The 16,937-nt window shown below is 44.9% G+C and overlaps 1 protein-coding gene across 3 annotated transcripts in view; it reads left to right on the top strand.

The window, feature by feature from the left end:
• rad54b (RAD54 homolog B) overlaps positions 1–16,937 on the top strand; it is a 217,756-nt gene that overhangs the window by 163,112 nt on the left and 37,707 nt on the right. For all 3 annotated transcript variants that reach the window (XM_063042472.1, XM_063042466.1, XM_063042462.1), the window contains exons 8-10: positions 2,209–2,348; positions 6,539–6,829; positions 9,884–10,068. In XM_063042472.1, the coding sequence (XP_062898542.1) occupies positions 2,209–2,348; positions 6,539–6,829; positions 9,884–10,068 (616 nt within the window). The remainder of the gene's footprint in view (positions 1–2,208; positions 2,349–6,538; positions 6,830–9,883; positions 10,069–16,937) is intronic.

Genomic DNA, 16,937 nt, shown 5'->3' with positions numbered 1-16,937 from the left:
TCTTGTTGCCTCATGGCTCTCGAATGCAATCCCCTGACTAGTGAAGGCCAACACACAAACACTTGCATGGCAACGTTGTGGGGATCTATGGATGTAGACCCCAAGATCTCTCTGTTCCTCCACATGACCAAGCATCCTGTCATTAACCTTGTATTCTGCCTTCAAATTTGACCCTTCGAAGTGGATCATTTCACATTTCTTCTGGTTGAACTCCATCTGTCATTATTCAGCCCAACTCTGCATCCTGTTAATGCCCCTTGCAACCTGAAACAGCCTTCCACACTATCTACAACTCCACCAACCACAGTGCAGTACCAAGCCAATGGGCCCATCTAGTCCATGCTGAACTAGTACCATCGACCCACATAGAGTTCTGGGTAAAGGCAGATACTTTAGGGGAGATAAGAAACTCTTAAATAGGCACATGGATGGTAGAGAAATAGTCATAGTCATACTTTATTGATCCCGGGGGAAATTGGTTTTCATTACAGTTGCACCATAAATAATTAAATAGTAATAAAACCATAAATAATTAACTAGTAATATGTAAATTATGCCGGGAAATAAGTCCAGGACCAGCCTTTTGGCTCAGGGTGTTTGACCCTCCAAGGGAGGAGTTGTAAAGTTTGATGGCCACAGGCAGGAATGACTTCCTATGACGCTCAGTGTCGCATCTCGGTGGAATGAGTTGCTGGCTGAATGTACTCCTGTACCCAACCAGTCCATTATGTAGTGGATGGGAGACATTGCTCAAGATGGCATGCAACTTGGACAGCATCCTCTTTTCAGACACCACCGTCAGAGAGTCCAGTTCCATCCCCACAACGTCACTGGCCTTACGAATGAATTTGTTGATTCTGTTGGTGTCTGCTACCCTCAGCCTGCTGCCCCAGCACACAACAGCAAACATGATCGCACTGGCCACCACAGACTCGTAGAACATCCTCAGCATTGTCCGACAGATGTTAAAGGACCTCAGTCTCCTCAGGAAATAGAGACGGCTCTGACCCTTCTTGTAGACAGCCTCAGTGTTCTTTGACCAGTCCAGTTTATTGTCAATCCGTATCCCCAGGTATTTGTAATCCTCCACCATGTCCACACTGACCCCCTGGATGGAAACAGGGGTCACCGGTACCTTAGCTCTCCTCAGGTCTACCACCAGCTCCTTAGTCTTTTTCACATTAAGCTACAGATAATTCTGCTGACACCATGTGACAAAGTTTCCTACCGTAGCCCTGTACTCAGCCTCATCTCCCTTGCTGATGCATCCAACTATGGCAGAGTCATCCGAAAACTTCTGAAGATGACAAGACTCTGTGCAGTAGTTGAAGTCTGAGGTGTAAATGGTGAAGAGAAAGGGAGACAAGACAGTCCCCTGTGGAGCCCCAGTGCTGCTGATCACTCTGTCAGACACACAGTGTTGCAAGCACATGTGTGGGAGGGAAGGGTTAGCTTGATTTTGGAGTAGGTTAAATGGTTGGCACAACATTTGTGAGCCAAAGGACCTGTACTGTACTGTAGTGTTCTATGTTCTATGGCACTTGCATAAGTTAATTGATTTATATGTACATTTACATCCACCACCCTGCCCCAGCATTCCTTCCCTGCCACCTTCATGCCTTTGGATCACTCAGACACACCCAGGCCTGAGACACCAGGCAAGGTCATTTGATTCCAAACAATCGGTTTATTGATCGTTACAGAATGTCTCTCCAGTGCTTCCTGCTCCCTCCCCTCTCCCTTCCCCTTTTCCCAACCATGATTCCCCTCTTCTGCCCCCTTCCCACTCTCAGTCCACAATATAGACCTGTATCAGAATCAGGTTTATCATCACTCATATACAGTATGAAACTAGTTTTTTTGTGGCAGTAGTAGAGTGCAATACATAAAATTACTACAGAATTGTGCAAAAGTCTTCAACCTAGATATATCATATCTATGTGCTTGACACATTTGCACAGTACTGTGTGTGTCACCATATACTATGCTGAGATTCATTTTCTTGTGGGCATTCACTGTAAATGCAAACAAACCCAATAGAACCTTTGAAATGCTGCACACGACAGAGACAAACAACCAGTGTGCAAAATACAACAAACTGCAAATACAAAGAAAAATCATAAATTAATAAGGAATCTGTGTGCAATAAGCAATCATTGTAAAGATTTGATAGATCATATATTCAAAGTAAATTTGGTTGCATTACAGGTACTCCAATACAAAATGATCTTCAGGAGTTCTACTCTCTAGTAGAATTTGTGAATCCAGGTGTCCTTGGATCTTCATCCACTTACAAAAAGATTTATGAGGAGCCTATCGTCCGGTCACAGCAACCCTCTGCAACCAAGGTATGAAAAAGATGTTAATTCTTAAACATGGTTTAAGAATTCTTAAACTAGCATGGACGGTCCTGAGCCTGGCTGTGAAAGCTGGCACGACCCCTTTAAGGGTTCAGGATGGTCCTGCTAATTGGTAATCATGTTTCGAGCGCCAAGAATTGAGTATTTGAGGAACATCAGAACTGTGTTTGGTGCTCAATCATAAACCTACTGGTGGTATTGTCTAGCCTTTGTTTTGTGCTCAGTTCCAGTTTGATACCTTGCTTTGGATACCACAGCATTTGGGTCCAAACCACCCTCATCAAGGGCTTTTGTCACAGTACACTTGAGCCAACACGGAACCAGAGAGGTATCAGAGCCGTTCGTCAGCTGGGAAAATTCATCAGCGGCCACAGCGGGAAAATTTCCAGAAAGAGCCTGGAGATACATGACCTCCAGGTCGCCGTTTGCCAGACTATTACTGGGAGGAAACCAAAGTCGTTCAGTTGAGGCTGTTGATTGCTTTGCAGTGCCAATCCATCTTCCAGCCCTGGAGAGATTCGGTGGGATCTGGGTTCGTGCTGCGGCTTCCTCGTACAATGCTCATTAGTATTTGAACTCCCAGCGTCCTGGTTCACTTCGGAGGGCGGCAAGGTGGCCTTCACCATCTCTCTTCTGACTGGAAGTACCCTAGCCTGGGCTACGGCACGTTGCAAACGTAGGTCAGAGATTTGCTTGGATTCGGAGGAATTCATGAACGCTAGGAGAAAGGTGTTTCATCACCCCACCAGAGCCAGCGAGCCTTGGACCGGCTGATAAAGATTTCACATTCAACAGGGAGGATGGTCAGTGGCCGACTAGGTGATTGAAATCTTGGCCCAGGAGAGCGCTATACCAGGACTCCAAGATGAGCTGAAGGATGCGCTCGCCTTCAGAGAGCCAACAGAGAGGTTCGGATCGACCAATCCATCCATTTTGATAATTGTCTGACAGGGCGAAAGTGGAACCACTTCAGGAGGTTGAAGAGAGCCATTCTGAGCCCAGTCTCTACGCATCGCAGTTCCACTCCTCAGCCTCGGGCCAACATCGGCCTGTTGCCTGCTCAAGTTCCAGTCAAACCCATGCAAGCTGGTTGCACTAGACTCCGCTGATGAGAGGTCCCGGCATTGGGGTCAAGGTGATTGCTTTTACTGCAGTGAAGCAGGTCACCTGCAGCTGAACGTCCAAAGCTACAGCCACCTGGAGATCTGCTAAGACTGTCCAGTGGCAGGAGGACTGTGACAGTAGCAGCTACTACGCCCAACCCCATGGAGTCTGGTTTCGTGCCAAAGATGGAGATAGGCAGGATAAGAACCTGAGGCAGGTAAAGGCTTTTGTGGACTCTGGGGCAATGGGTAATTCTTGGGATTTAAGAACTGTCTGTTGATTCGACATACCGCTGTGAGAATTGAGCCAGCCCATGCCCGGGCAATGCGTAGGGACGGGCTCGAACTGGCTCTCTTCGACAGTCCTGGACGACCACCCGCTACAGTCCAGGCAGATTCAGGAACAGACAGTGGGTTTGCAGATGAGGATAGGGATCATGTGGAAGACATTAGTCCCTACGTTATTGACTCTTCACTCATACCCCGATCCTCGGGTATCCTTGGCTGTCGCAGCGTAGTCCGTCGGCAGACTGGAAAGAGTGGAGAATCATTGCTTGGTCCAGTCATTGTAAGAGAGTTTGTTTGCTGCATGGTATTCCGAGACCCAGAGTCTTCCATGACCAATGACAAATAAGGAGGCGGCTGTCAGTATGAGGGAACCTAAGACCTTCTGGAAACTTAGTCGTGTCCTCAAGAGCAGACAAATCGGGATCCTGAAGGAACAAGACGACTCAAGAGGTTCAGACTTTTCAAGAGGCATTGGAGAGAGTTAAGAGGAGATTCACAAGGATGATTCTGGGAATGAAAGGGTTATCATGCAAGGAACATTTCATAGCTCTGGGTCTGTACTCGATGGAGTTCAGGAGGATGAGGGGGAACCTCACTGAAACCTTTCGAATGTTGAAAGGGCTAGACAGGGTAACTTGGAAAGGATGTTTCCTGTGGTGGGGGAGTCTAGGACAAGAGGGCACAGCCTCAGGATAGAGGGGCATACATTTAAAACAGAGATGCAGAAAATTTCTTTAGCCAGACCACAAGCAGTTGTGGAAGCCAGGTCGTATTTAAGGCAGAGCTTGATATGTTCTTGATTGGACACGGCATCAAAGGTTACAGAGAGAAGGCTGGGGTGTGGGGCTGAGGAGGGGAATAAAAGGATCAGCTATGATTGAATGGCAGAGCAGACTTGATGGGCCAAATGGCCTAATTCTGCTCCAATGTCTTATGGACCTATAGAACTATAGGGAGGGAATTTCTAGTTCAGGAAAGGTCCAAAGAGGTGCCTGAGGTGTCTGGGAAACCTGCCGCTAAGCTTATGCTTCCAGCCGCCAGGTCTCAAGGAGGGGAGAGACTCCTGTACACTGATCCTTGAAGCCTGTTCTGGGGGAGGAGTGGGGTGAGGGAGAGAACCTCTGTAATGCCTCGCTACTGTTGCCTGAGGAGGCAAGCGGGGATTTGGACTTTGATTTAGCCGCTGTTTCTATGAGGGAATTTTGTGAATGTAGGGAGAGGACTCTGAGGTCTGTCAAATCACCCCTGTCACCTAAGAAGCCTCAGGAGACACCCTCGAAGGAAGGTCCGGAGGAGACAGCAACACTCAAACTGGTCGAAATCCCCTCCGTCTACAAGGGTTTGGAGGAGTTCTTCAGCAAGGGAAAGGCCTCAACTCTTCCACCGCACCAACCCTACAACTGTGCTATTGACCTCTGCCTGGTTCTTGTCCCCCATGGGATCAATTGTACGCTGTCAAGCCCAGAGAGAAGTGCAATGAAGAAGTATATAAAGGAAACTCTTTTCACAGGCTTCATTCGGTCCTCCACCTCACCCGCCAGTGCAGGCTTCTGCTTCGGGAAATATGGGAGCCTGCGGCCATGCATTGATTATTGGGGGTTAAACTGCATAATGGCCAAGAATCGCTAACCTCTTCCACTCATAAATACAACTTCTGAAGTGCTCCTTAGAGCGTGGATATTCACAAAACTAGACCTATGGACTGCATATAATCTGGTCCTTATTAGGGAAGGTGATGAGTGGAAGACTGCATTGAATACACCACCCGGGCACTATGAGTACCTGGTTATGCCCTTCGGCCTTGCAAACACTCCAGCATTTTCCAAGCCTTTATAAACAACGTACTCCAGCATACCCTCCATAAGTATGCTTTTGTCTACTTGAATATTATATCATAAACACGAGGAATTCTGCAGATGCTGGAAATTCAAGCAACACACATCAAAGTTGCTGGTGAACGCAGCAGACCAGGCAGCATCTCTAGGAAGAGGTACAGTTGACATTTCGGGCCGAGACCCTTCGTCAGGACTAACTGAAGGAAGCTTTCCTCCCATTTTCCAAAGACATACTAGGATTAGCAAATTGTGGGCATATCATGGTGGTGCTGGAAGCATTACGAAACTTGCGGGCTGCCCCCAGTTCATACTCAGACTGATTGGTTGTTGACACCAGTGACACTTTTTCCTGTCTGTTTTATTTGAAATGCGACAAATAACATTAATCTTAATCTTAGAAATACGCCACCAGCTGCTGATTTTTAAGGTGAGGCAGGGGAAATCCACTATGTATCAGAACTAGGCAGAGTGTCAGCTTTGTATGATAAAACTGAACTTCAGTCTCTTCGTGCGTATCTTTGTTTTCTGCTTTAAATTTTGACCATTGTTTGCCACTGCAATGAGTTTGTAAAGGAATTGTACAAAAGGCATCAAGTTTCTGATCATAATATGCCTCTTATGGACCACCCACATGCACCTCAGACTGGCTAGCTTCAGAATGGAGGGTGAACAGCAAGATGATGCAAAAAGTGGCATGAATAAAGATTTTACAAGCAAATCTGATTGTGTTAAATTGTTTTCAAGCCTCCAAATATTTAATAATATTACAATAGAGATGTTTCGGGTGTATGTGTTTGCAAGTTTAACCTATACAATTATTCAGTTTCTTGGCTAAAAATGCCCGTAAAGCTGAACAATAAACAATGAAGCCTTGTTCGAAAATGCATTAATTCAGGAATTCTCTCCTCAACGTTCCAGCCTTTGCTCATTTGCGATTTCTTTTTGTCCGCAGGATGAAAAGCAGTTGGGTGAAGAAAGGGCAGCGGAGCTATGCCGATTAACGGGGCTCTTCATACTTCGGCGCACACAGGACATCATTAACAATTACCTCCCTCCAAAGACTGAATGGATTATCTTCTGCCGCCCCACTGCGCTGCAGCTCGAACTCTATCACAAGATACTGTCGTCTCACACAGTGAAATCTTTCCTACAGGGAACGCTGGATAGCAGTCTCCACTTAATATGCATAGGGTTACTGAAGAAACTCTGCAATCACCCTACGCTTCTCTATAATACAATAAAGGTATTGGTTTGAGGTGCATATGAGCATCAGCTCCCTAAGAGCCAGTAGTAATCTTTATAAGATTATGACAGGCATAGTTAGAGGAGGCAGACAATATCTTTTTCTCCCAGGGTTGAAATGTCTAGTACCAGAGGACATACATTTAAGGTGAGATGGGTTAATTTCAAAGGAGATACAAGAGGCAAGTTTTTTTGCACACACAGTGGTGGGTGCCTGGAATGCACTGCCTTTGGTGGTGGTAGAGGCAGATATGTTGGAGACTTTTAAGAGACACTTAGATAGGCACATGAACGTGAGGGAAATGAAAGGATATGGACATTGTGTAGGCAGAAGAGATTAGATTAGTTGGCCATTTGATTATCTGTTCGGTACCCTGGAATTGTGTGCCACGGTAGTTGTTGGGGGCGGCACGACTTGAAGGGCCAGAAGGGCATACTTCATGCTGTATCTCTAAATACATAAAATAAATAGATCCAGTGCAGCTCAAAAAATAAACACAGTAAGATAAAGAACACAATAAATGTAAATACATAAGATAGTTTTTACACAGATTGATTGTACGTTCACAAAGTGACTCTCGGCAGAGGAGTGTCTGGACTGACAGGAAATGATAAAGTAGTGGTGGTTGGGGGTGTGGAGGGGTGGGTTAGTGGGTGGAGGTGTTGATCAGCCTTACTGCTTGGGGAAAGTAACAGTTTTTCAGTCTGGTGTTCCTGGCATGGATATTGCATAGCCTCCTCTCTGATGGGAGTGGGACAAACAGTCCATGAGCAGGGTTAGTGGGATCCTTCAAGATGTTACTGGTCCTTGTCCGGCACCTTTCTGTATATATTGCCCTTGATGGTTGGTAGGCTGGTGCTGGTGATGCGTTGGGCAGTTTTGACAACCCATTGTAGAGTCTTCCTGTCCACCGCAGGGCAGTTTCTGGACCATTCAATCATGCAGCCTGGCAGAATGCTCTCTGCTCATGAAAAGATAACAAAAGAATAGAGTGAAAATTTACAAGTATGTTGTCAGAACTGCCGGAGCTGAGTTAGAGGGAAAGCTTGAATAGGTTAGGAATGTATTCCCTTTGCATAGGAGAATGAGGGGAGATTTGATAGAGGTATACAAAATTATGAGAGGTATAGATAGCAGGCTTTTTCTACTGAGATTGAGATGAGAATTAGAGGTCACAGGCTAAGGATGAAAGGTGAAATATTTAAGGGGCACCTGAGTGGGTAAGTTCCAAACTTGGACTCTGAGGATAGTGCGATTGTGGAATGAGATGCTAGTGGAAGTGGTGAATGTGGGCTTGATAGCAATAGTTAAGGGAAATTTGGACAAGTACGTAGGTGGGAAGGGTGTGGAGGGGGTTGAAGGTGCCGGTTGATGGGACTAGACAGAATAACGGTTCAGTGTGGTCTAGACGGACCAAAGGGCCTATTCTGTGCTCTGTGCTCTATCACTCTATGACACTATTTCTTTTCCAAATGCCTATCATCACATCAGCAAATCAGCAGAAATCAAAATGCTGGAATAGACCAAACTGTTGGCCCTAACAGAGATGAATAGTTTGTTAGTGAAAGTAATAATTTGAGCCTTTGACTTTTATTGCAACATGATTCAGGCGAGGAATGGAGAAAAGTTTACTTTACAAAAACACAGAGGAGCCGCTAACAGTTTTTTCAAGGATCAAGGGTAAACTTTATTCACCAAATACATTTACAAGTATTGGGAATTTGCTGTGGTGTGTTGGTCAGGGTGTGACATGCAACAAAAACAGCAACATTCAACAAATATAAAATGTAAATAATTATATAAAAAATGAAGTTAGAGGTTAAAGTACAGATATGGAATAAAATGTCCTTAAATATGTAAATGCCAGTATGTAAACAGCTTTACAAAAAAGTGGTTTAAAGTGTTTACAGTGCACTGCAGTGACAGTGGGTAAAAGATAGAGGGGGTAGGGAGGGGGCTAACTAGAATGGTTGATCAGGTTAACTGCCTGGGGAAGAAACTTTTTAAATGGCATGAAGTTTTTGTTTTAATAAAACAAAACTCTTAAGAGACTTTTGGATAGGTACATGGAGCTTAGAAAACTCGGGGGCTATAGGTAAGCCTGGTAATTTCTAAGGTAGGGAGATGTTCAGCACAACTTTGTGGGCTGAAGGGCCTGTATTGTGCTGTAGGTTTTCTATGTTTCTATTAATAGCCCTATAGCGCTATTATTGACCATTTCTGTCATTTCTTAATACTTTTTCTGCAATAGAGTTCACTTCACAAAAATGTTCTGATAATTCTGCATTGAGGTGAATGAGTATAGCTGCTTGAGGATTAATATTGATTTAAGAAGTATGAATTTAAAAAGTACTTTAATGACTTAGTAGTTTAATTGTTGGGTAAAAATGTGCTGTGTTTATAGAAATGGATGAATTTGCCTTAGAGAGGTGCAGAGGAGATTTACCAGGGTGCTGCCTGGGATCAGGGAGCATGTCTTATGAAGAAGGGTTGACTGAGTCAGGGCTTTTCCCTTTGGAGTGAAAGAGGTGTACAAGATGATAAGAGGCATTGACTGAGTGGACAGCTAGAGTGTTTTTTCCAGGACAGAAATGGTGAATACAAGGGGGCATTATTTTAAGGTGACTGGAGGAAAGTATGGGGGAGGGGGGAATGTCAGAGGTTTAGGTTCTTTACACAGATTGGTGGGTGCATGGAACACACTGCCAGAGGTGGTGGTAGAGGCAAGTATATTAGGAACGTTTAAGAAACTCTTAGATTGATGAAAGAAACATTGAGGGCTTTGTGGGAGGGAAGGGTTAGCTTGATCTTAGAGTAGGTTAAAAAGTCAGCTCAACATTGTGAACCAAAGGGCTTGTACTATGCTGTAATGTCTATGGTCTGTGCACCTCAGAAATATATCCCAGAATAATGTATTGAAGAGCAGTGTAACCTGCTACTTTGGAGTCAATATTTCTTCAGAGAAAAGCTTTCGAAGCACTGTTAAGAATTATCTTGGTTTCTGGCACATTAATTAAAATGGAATAAATGACCCGAGTCTCTTCACTTTCTTAGGGAAATGAAAATTGCTCCATAAATCCCAATTTTGATCCACCGTTGGACATGAACCCTTACAAAGATCTGACCAGCATATTTTCGATGAACCGTGAACCAGACGTATTCACTGCCACGGATTCAGGGAAACTAAAAGTACTGAGAGATCTTTTAGCAGGCATTCGTGCACAGAGTTCAGCTGAAAGGTAGGGAAAGGAGCTGGATTTCTATTTCTTGAGAGTCTTAGACCATCAGACAGAGGATCCTCACCAATGCCAGCACATCTTTTCTTAGATAAGGGGCCTAAAACTGCTCACAATACTCCAAATGCGGTCTTATAAAGCCTCAGCAATCTGAAAATCTAATTTTAGAAATATTTTTGCATAGTCACGTAAAAATATTGTATAAATGTATGAATGCATTTGCCATGGGTTGGTTGGCGAAGATGTCTTAATTTGTTTGTGTGTAATTTTTCATTGATTCTACTGTATTTCTTTGTTCTATTGTAAATGCCCACAAGAAAATGAACCTCAAGGTACAAACGTTTGTGAATATGGTAACGTATACGTTCCTTGATGATAAATTTACTTTGAACTTTGAAAAGGAGTGCATGGATTGAGGCACAACTGCACGGGCACGTGGACGTCAGTAAGTTAGACCAGTGGGAAGGATTTAAAAGCAGAACATTTTTTCTTCAGCAGTTTGATCGAGGCACGACTGAGCAGACACATGGATGTCAGCGAGTTAGACTGGCGGGAAGGACTTAAAAGGAGGGCATTTTTTCTTCAACGTTTTGATCGAGGCACAACTGCATAGGCATGTGGACGTCAGCGAGTTAGACTGGCGGGACGGACTTAAAAGGAGAGCATTTTTTCTTCAGCTGTTTGATCAAGGCATGACTGCACAGGCGCGTGGACGTTAGTGAGTTAGACCAGCATGAAGAATTTTAAAAGAAGATAGCTTTATAGAGCGGGTGTCGGAGTAGAGGGAGTCAGAGTAGCAAGGCTTTGGCTCAATAGGGCTTCGGCGATAGAGGGTCGAGGCGAGATAAGTTACTTGTGAAGAGCAGGAATAGGAAGTATGTCTGCGAGGCCGGTGTCCTGTACTGGGTGTCAGATGTGGGAGGTCCTGGAGTCTCCCAGTCTCCCGGACGGCCACATCTGCACCAGGTGCATGGAGCTGCAGCTCCTTAATGACTGGGTTAGGGAACTGGAGATGGTCAGGAAAAGTGAGGAGCTATAGGCAAGTAGTCACACTGGGGCTTCGGGAGACAGGTAAGTGGGTAACAGTCAGGAGAGGGAAGGGCAGGAGTCAGATACTAGAGAGTGCCCCTGTGGCTGTCCCCCTCAACAATAAGTACTCCTGCTTGAGTACTGTTGGGGGGAGTGACCTACCTGGGGGAAGCAACAGTGGTCGTGCCTCTGCCACAGGGTCTGGCCCTATGGCTCAGAAGGGTTGGGAAAGGAAGAGGATGGCAGCAGCGATAGGAGACTCTAGAGTTAGGGGGTCAGACAGGTGATTCTGTGGACGCAGGAAAGAAACACGGATGGTAGTTTGCCTCCCAGGTGCTAGGGTCCGGGATGTTTCTAATCGCGTCCACAATATCCTGAAGTGGGAAGGTGAACAGCCAGAGGTCGAGGTACACATTGGTACCAACGACATAGGCAGGAAAAGGGAAGAGGTCCTGAAAACAGACTACAGGGAGTTAGGAAGGAAGTTGAGAAGCAGGACCATAAAGGTAGTAATCTCGGGATTACTGCCTGTGCCACGTGACAGTGAATATAGGAATAGAGTGAGGTGGAGGATAAATGTGTGGCTGAGGGATTGGAGCAAGGGGCAGGGATTCAGATTTCTGCATCATTGGGACCTCTTTTGGGGCAGGTGTGACCTGTACAAAAAGGATGGGTTGTACTTGAATCCCAGGGGGACCAATATCCTGGCGGGGAGGTTTGTTCAGGCTATTGGAGAGAGTTTAAACTAGAATTGCTGGGGGGTGGGAACCGAACTGAAAAGACCAAGGAAGAGGTGGTTGGCTCACAAATAGAGAAAGCTTGTAGGCAAGGTGAGAGGGAGGATAGGTAGGTGATAGAGAAGGGATGTGCTCAGCTGATGGTTTGAGATGTGTCTGTTTTAATGCAAGGAGTATTATGAACAAAGCGGATGAGCTTAGAGCGTGGATCAGTACTTGGAGCTATGGTGTTGTGGCCATTACAGAGCCTTGGATGGCTCAGGGACAGGAATGGTTACTTTGAGTGCCAAGCTTTAGATGTTTCAGAAAGGACGGGGAGGGAAGTAAAAGAGGTGGGGGCATGGAACTGCTGATCAGAGATAATATCACGGCTGCAGATAAAGAGGATGTCATGGATGTATTGTCTACAGGTCTCTGTGAGTGGAAGTTAGGAACAGGAAGGAGTCAATAATTCTAGTGGGTGTTTTTTAAAGACCACCCAATAGTAACAGGGACAATGAGGAGCAGATAGGGAGAGAGGTTCTGGAACTGTGCAATAATGGGAGATGTGCCTGTCATGATGGGAGATTTTAATTTCCCCAATATTGATTGGCATCTCCCTAGAATGAGGGGTTTAGATGGGGTGGGGTTTGTTAGGTGTGTTCGGGAAAGTTTCCTGACACAATATGTATATAAGCTTACAAGAGTAGAGGCTGTACTTGATCTGGTGTTGGGAAATGAATCTGGTCAGGTGTCAGATCTCTCAGTGGGAGAGCATTTTGGAGATAGTGATCGCAATCCTATCTCCTTTACCAGAGCATTGGAGAAAGATAGGAACAGACAAGTTAGGAAAACGTTTAATTGCAGTAAGGGGAAATATGAAGCTATCGGGCAGGAACTTGGAAGCATAAATTAACAACAGATGCTCTCAGGGAAATGTACGGCAGAAATGTGGAAAATGCTCAGGGAATATTTGCGTGGCGTTCTGCATAGGTACATTCCAATGAGACAGGGAAAGGGTGGTAAGGTACAGGAACTGTGGTGTGCAAAGGCTGTTGAAACTCTAGCAGGAAGGGAAGAAAAGTTTATGAAAGGTTCAAAAAAGTAGGCAAAGGTAGAGATATGGAAAATTATAAGGCTAGCAGGAAGGAGCTTAAGAATGAAATTAGGGGAGCCAGAAGGAGCATGAAAAGGTCTTGGCGAGCAGGATTAAGGAAAACCCCAAGGCATTCTACAAGTATGTGAAGAGCAAGAGGATAAGACGTAAGAGAATAGGAGCAATCAAGTGTGACAGCGGAAAAGTGTGTATGGAACCGGAGGAGATAGCAGAGGTACTTAATGAAAACTTTGCTTCAGTATTCACTATGGAAAAGGATCTTGGCGATTGTAGGGACGACTTACAGCAGACTGAAAAGCTTGAGCGTATACACATTAAGAAAGAGGATGTGCTGGAGGTTTTGGAAAGCATCAAGTTGGATAAGTCACTGGGACCGGACGAGATATACCTCAGGCTACTGTGAGAGGCGAGGGAGGAGATTGCTGAGCCTCTTGCAATGATCTTTGCATCATCAGTGGGGACGGGAGAGGTTCCGGAGGATTGGAGGGTTGCAGGTATTGTTCACATTCAAGAAAGGGAGTAGAGATAGCCCAGGAAATTATAGACCAGTGAGTCTTTCTTCAGTGGTTGGTAAGTTGATGGAGAAATCTTGAGAGGCAGGATTTATGAACATTTGGAGAGGCATAATATGATTAGGAATAGTCAGCATGGCTTTGTGAAAGGCAGGTCGTGCCTGATTGAATTTTTTAAGGATGTGACTAAACACATTGATGAAGGTAGAGCCATAGATGTAGTGTATATGGATTTCAGCAAGGCATTTGACAAGGTACCCCATGCAAGGGTTATTGAGAAAGTAAGGAAGCATGGGATCCAAGGGGACCTTGCTTTGTGGATCCAGTAAGTACATATTCAGCACAGCATTGTGAGCCTAAGAGCCTGTATTATGCTGCAGGTTTTCTATGTTTCTATTTATGTTTACTGCAGCATAAAAGCCAGGACCAACAGGCTCCGAGACAGCTTCTTCCACCAGGCCATCAGACCGATTAACTCATGCTGATACAATTGTATTTCTGTGTTATATTGACTGTCCTGTTGTACATGCTATTTATTATGAATTACTATAAATTGCATATTGCACATTTCGACAGAGCCGTAGCATAAAGCTTTTTACTTTATATGTCACCATACCTGCATGCAGTATGACACCGTCCCCCTCCCTTCCTCCTCTACTACCTATTCTGGCATTTTACCACTTCTCACCTACCTATTATTTCCCCCTGGGCCCCCTCCTCCTTCCCTTTCTCCTATTGTCCACTCTCCTCTCCTGTCAGATTCTTTCTTCTCCAGCCCTTTACCTTTCCTACTCACCTTGTTTCACCTACCATCCAGGTAGCATCCTTCCCCTCCCCCACCTTTTTTCTGGCATCTCCCCCCTCTCTCCTCAGTTCTGAAGAAGGGTCTCGGCCTGAAATGTCGGCCATTTACTCTTCTCCATTGATGCTGCCTGACCTGCTGAGTTCCTCCAGGATTCTGTGTGTGTTGCCGTGGATTTCCAGCATCTGCAGAATCTCTTGTGTTTATGTCATTATCCACGACCTTGACATTCATTTTCATGCAGACAGTTACAGGAAAATAAAGAAATACAATAGAATTTACAAAAAAATTATACATAAACAAAGACTGACAAACAGCCAGTGTGCAGAAGAAGACATACTATGAATAAAAGTATAATACTGAGAATGAGTTGTGGAAAGTCTTTGAAAGTGAGTCTGTAGACTTTAGAATCAGTTCAGAGTTGAGGAGAGTGGAACTATCCCCTCTGGTTCAGGAGCCTGGTGGTTGGGGGATAATAACTGTTCCTGACCCTGTGGTGTGGGACCCTGATGGCAGCAGTGAGAAGAGAGCATGGTCTGGGTGGTGGGGGTCTTTGATGATGGATGCTGCTTTCTTGTGGCAGTGCTCTTTGTAGATATGCTCAGTGGTGGGGAGGGGTTTGTCTATGATGGACTGGGCTGTGTCTGTAGTAGACCCGCTATGGTATCTACTCTTAACTAGGTCATAATCAGTCACTGATTATAAGACCATAAGACAAATGAGCAGAAGTTGGCCATTCGGCCCATAAGTCTGCTCCACCATTTTATCATGAGCTGATCCATTCTCCCATTTAGTCCCACTCCCCCGTCTTCTCACCATAATCTTTGATGCCCTGGCTACTCAGATACCTATCAATCTCTACCTTAAATACACCCAATGACTTGGTCTCCACTGCCGCCCGTGGCAACAAATTCCATAGATTCACCACCCTCTGGCTTAAAAAATTTCTTCACATCTCTGTTCTGAATGGGCGCCCTTCAATCCTTAAGTCATGCCCTCTCGTACTGGACTCCCCCATCATGGGAAACAATTTTGCCACATCCACTCTGTCCATGCCTTTCAACATTCGAAATGTTTCTACGAGGTCTCCCCTCATTCTTCTAAACTCCAAGGAATACAGTCCAAGAGCGGACAAACGTTCCTCATATGTTAACCCTCTCATTCCCAGAACTATTCTAGTGAATCTTCTCTGTACCCTCTCCAATGTCAGCACATCCTTTCTTAAATAAGGAGCCCAAAACTGCACACAGTACTCCAAGTGAGGTCTTACCAGCGTCTTATAGAGCCTCAACATCACATCCCTGCTCCTATACTCTATTCCTCTAGAAATGAATGCCAACATTGCATTCGCCTTCCTCACCACCGACTCAACCTGGAGGTTAACCTTAAGGGTATCCTGTACGAGGATGCCCAAGTCCCATTGCATCTCAGAACTTTGAATTCTCTCCCCATTTAAACAATAGTCTGCCTGTTTATTTCTTCTGCCAAAGTGCATAACCATACACTTTCCAACATTGTATTTCACTGTTAAGTCACTCAATATCTATCATGAAGAAACCCTTGCTAGCACAACCAGTGCCTGAGCTGGCCATTGCCTCACTCACTGATTGTCCAGATTGGGTTTTGTTGGGACTACTTAGCTGCAGCTTCTTCACAGCCTTGATCAAAACATGGACATGGAACTGAGTTCCAGATGTCTGTTCAAAATGACTGCCTTTGATACTGAGACATCCTTTGACTGAGTTGTAGCACAAAGGAGCCATGGTAAAACTTAAGTCAGTGAGAAGATCTGAGTCCTGAGGAAGGGCCTGGGACAGAAACGTTGACTGTTTATTCATTTCCGTAGATGCTCCCTGAGCTGCTGAGTTCCTCTGGCATTTTATGTGGGTCACTTTGGATCAACAGCATCGGCAGACTTCCTCATCTTTATATCTTAGTAGGATTTTGATGAGATTTGGTATGGCACTCAAGACTCTTGCAAATTACTACAAATATATAGTGGACTCTTAGATATTTCTAGAGATGTATGTTACGTACCAGCAGCAATAGATCACAAATTGAGTCAGGTTTTAATGTTAAAACCACCATCTTTATTAGTATCTACTCAAAATATAGAAACTTAAACGAAATAAACAGAAGTTAAGTGTTATGCGTGTGTGTGGCTCCAAAACCGTCAAGCTTAGGAACAGTTCTTAAAGTCTTAAGATGGCAAACTAGAAAGGTCCAGTACTCCACGGAATAAGTGAGGGGAGAGATTTATAAATCCATGTTAAAATGTAAAGAGAAGGTGATCACAAAAAATTCCACAGGTTCCACAGTGGGAAAATGAAGTAACAGTCGCCGAAGATCTTATCCGTCGAGTCGTCACAAAGTGACAGTCACAGAATATCCCTTCGCACAAGTGGTTACCATTTAACACACCTGAATCCAGGTAAGGGTTAACAAGAGTGGTCGCCACAGGATACTCCAACAAAATCTACATATGGATCATACAAAGTGACAGTCACACATCCATTGTGCACGGTGTGCCATTAATCATCCCAGTCCTTTGGGCATGGGAAAGTATCAGACTTTACGCATTTTTACAGAAAGCTACGGCTGGCAGCTTGCGGTCCAAAACTTCCCCCCTCTCTCTCTCTCTCTCTACTGAAAGTCCCAGCGGTCTGTCGCAGCTTGTTATACTGACATCATAGTCC

The sequence above is a fragment of the Mobula hypostoma genome, chromosome 1, assembly GCF_963921235.1.
Source record: "Mobula hypostoma chromosome 1, sMobHyp1.1, whole genome shotgun sequence".
Classification (NCBI taxonomy): Eukaryota; Metazoa; Chordata; class Chondrichthyes; order Myliobatiformes; family Myliobatidae; genus Mobula; species Mobula hypostoma.
The sequence above is the reverse complement of the archived record's forward strand: the minus strand, read 5'-3'. Positions and strand labels throughout refer to the sequence as shown.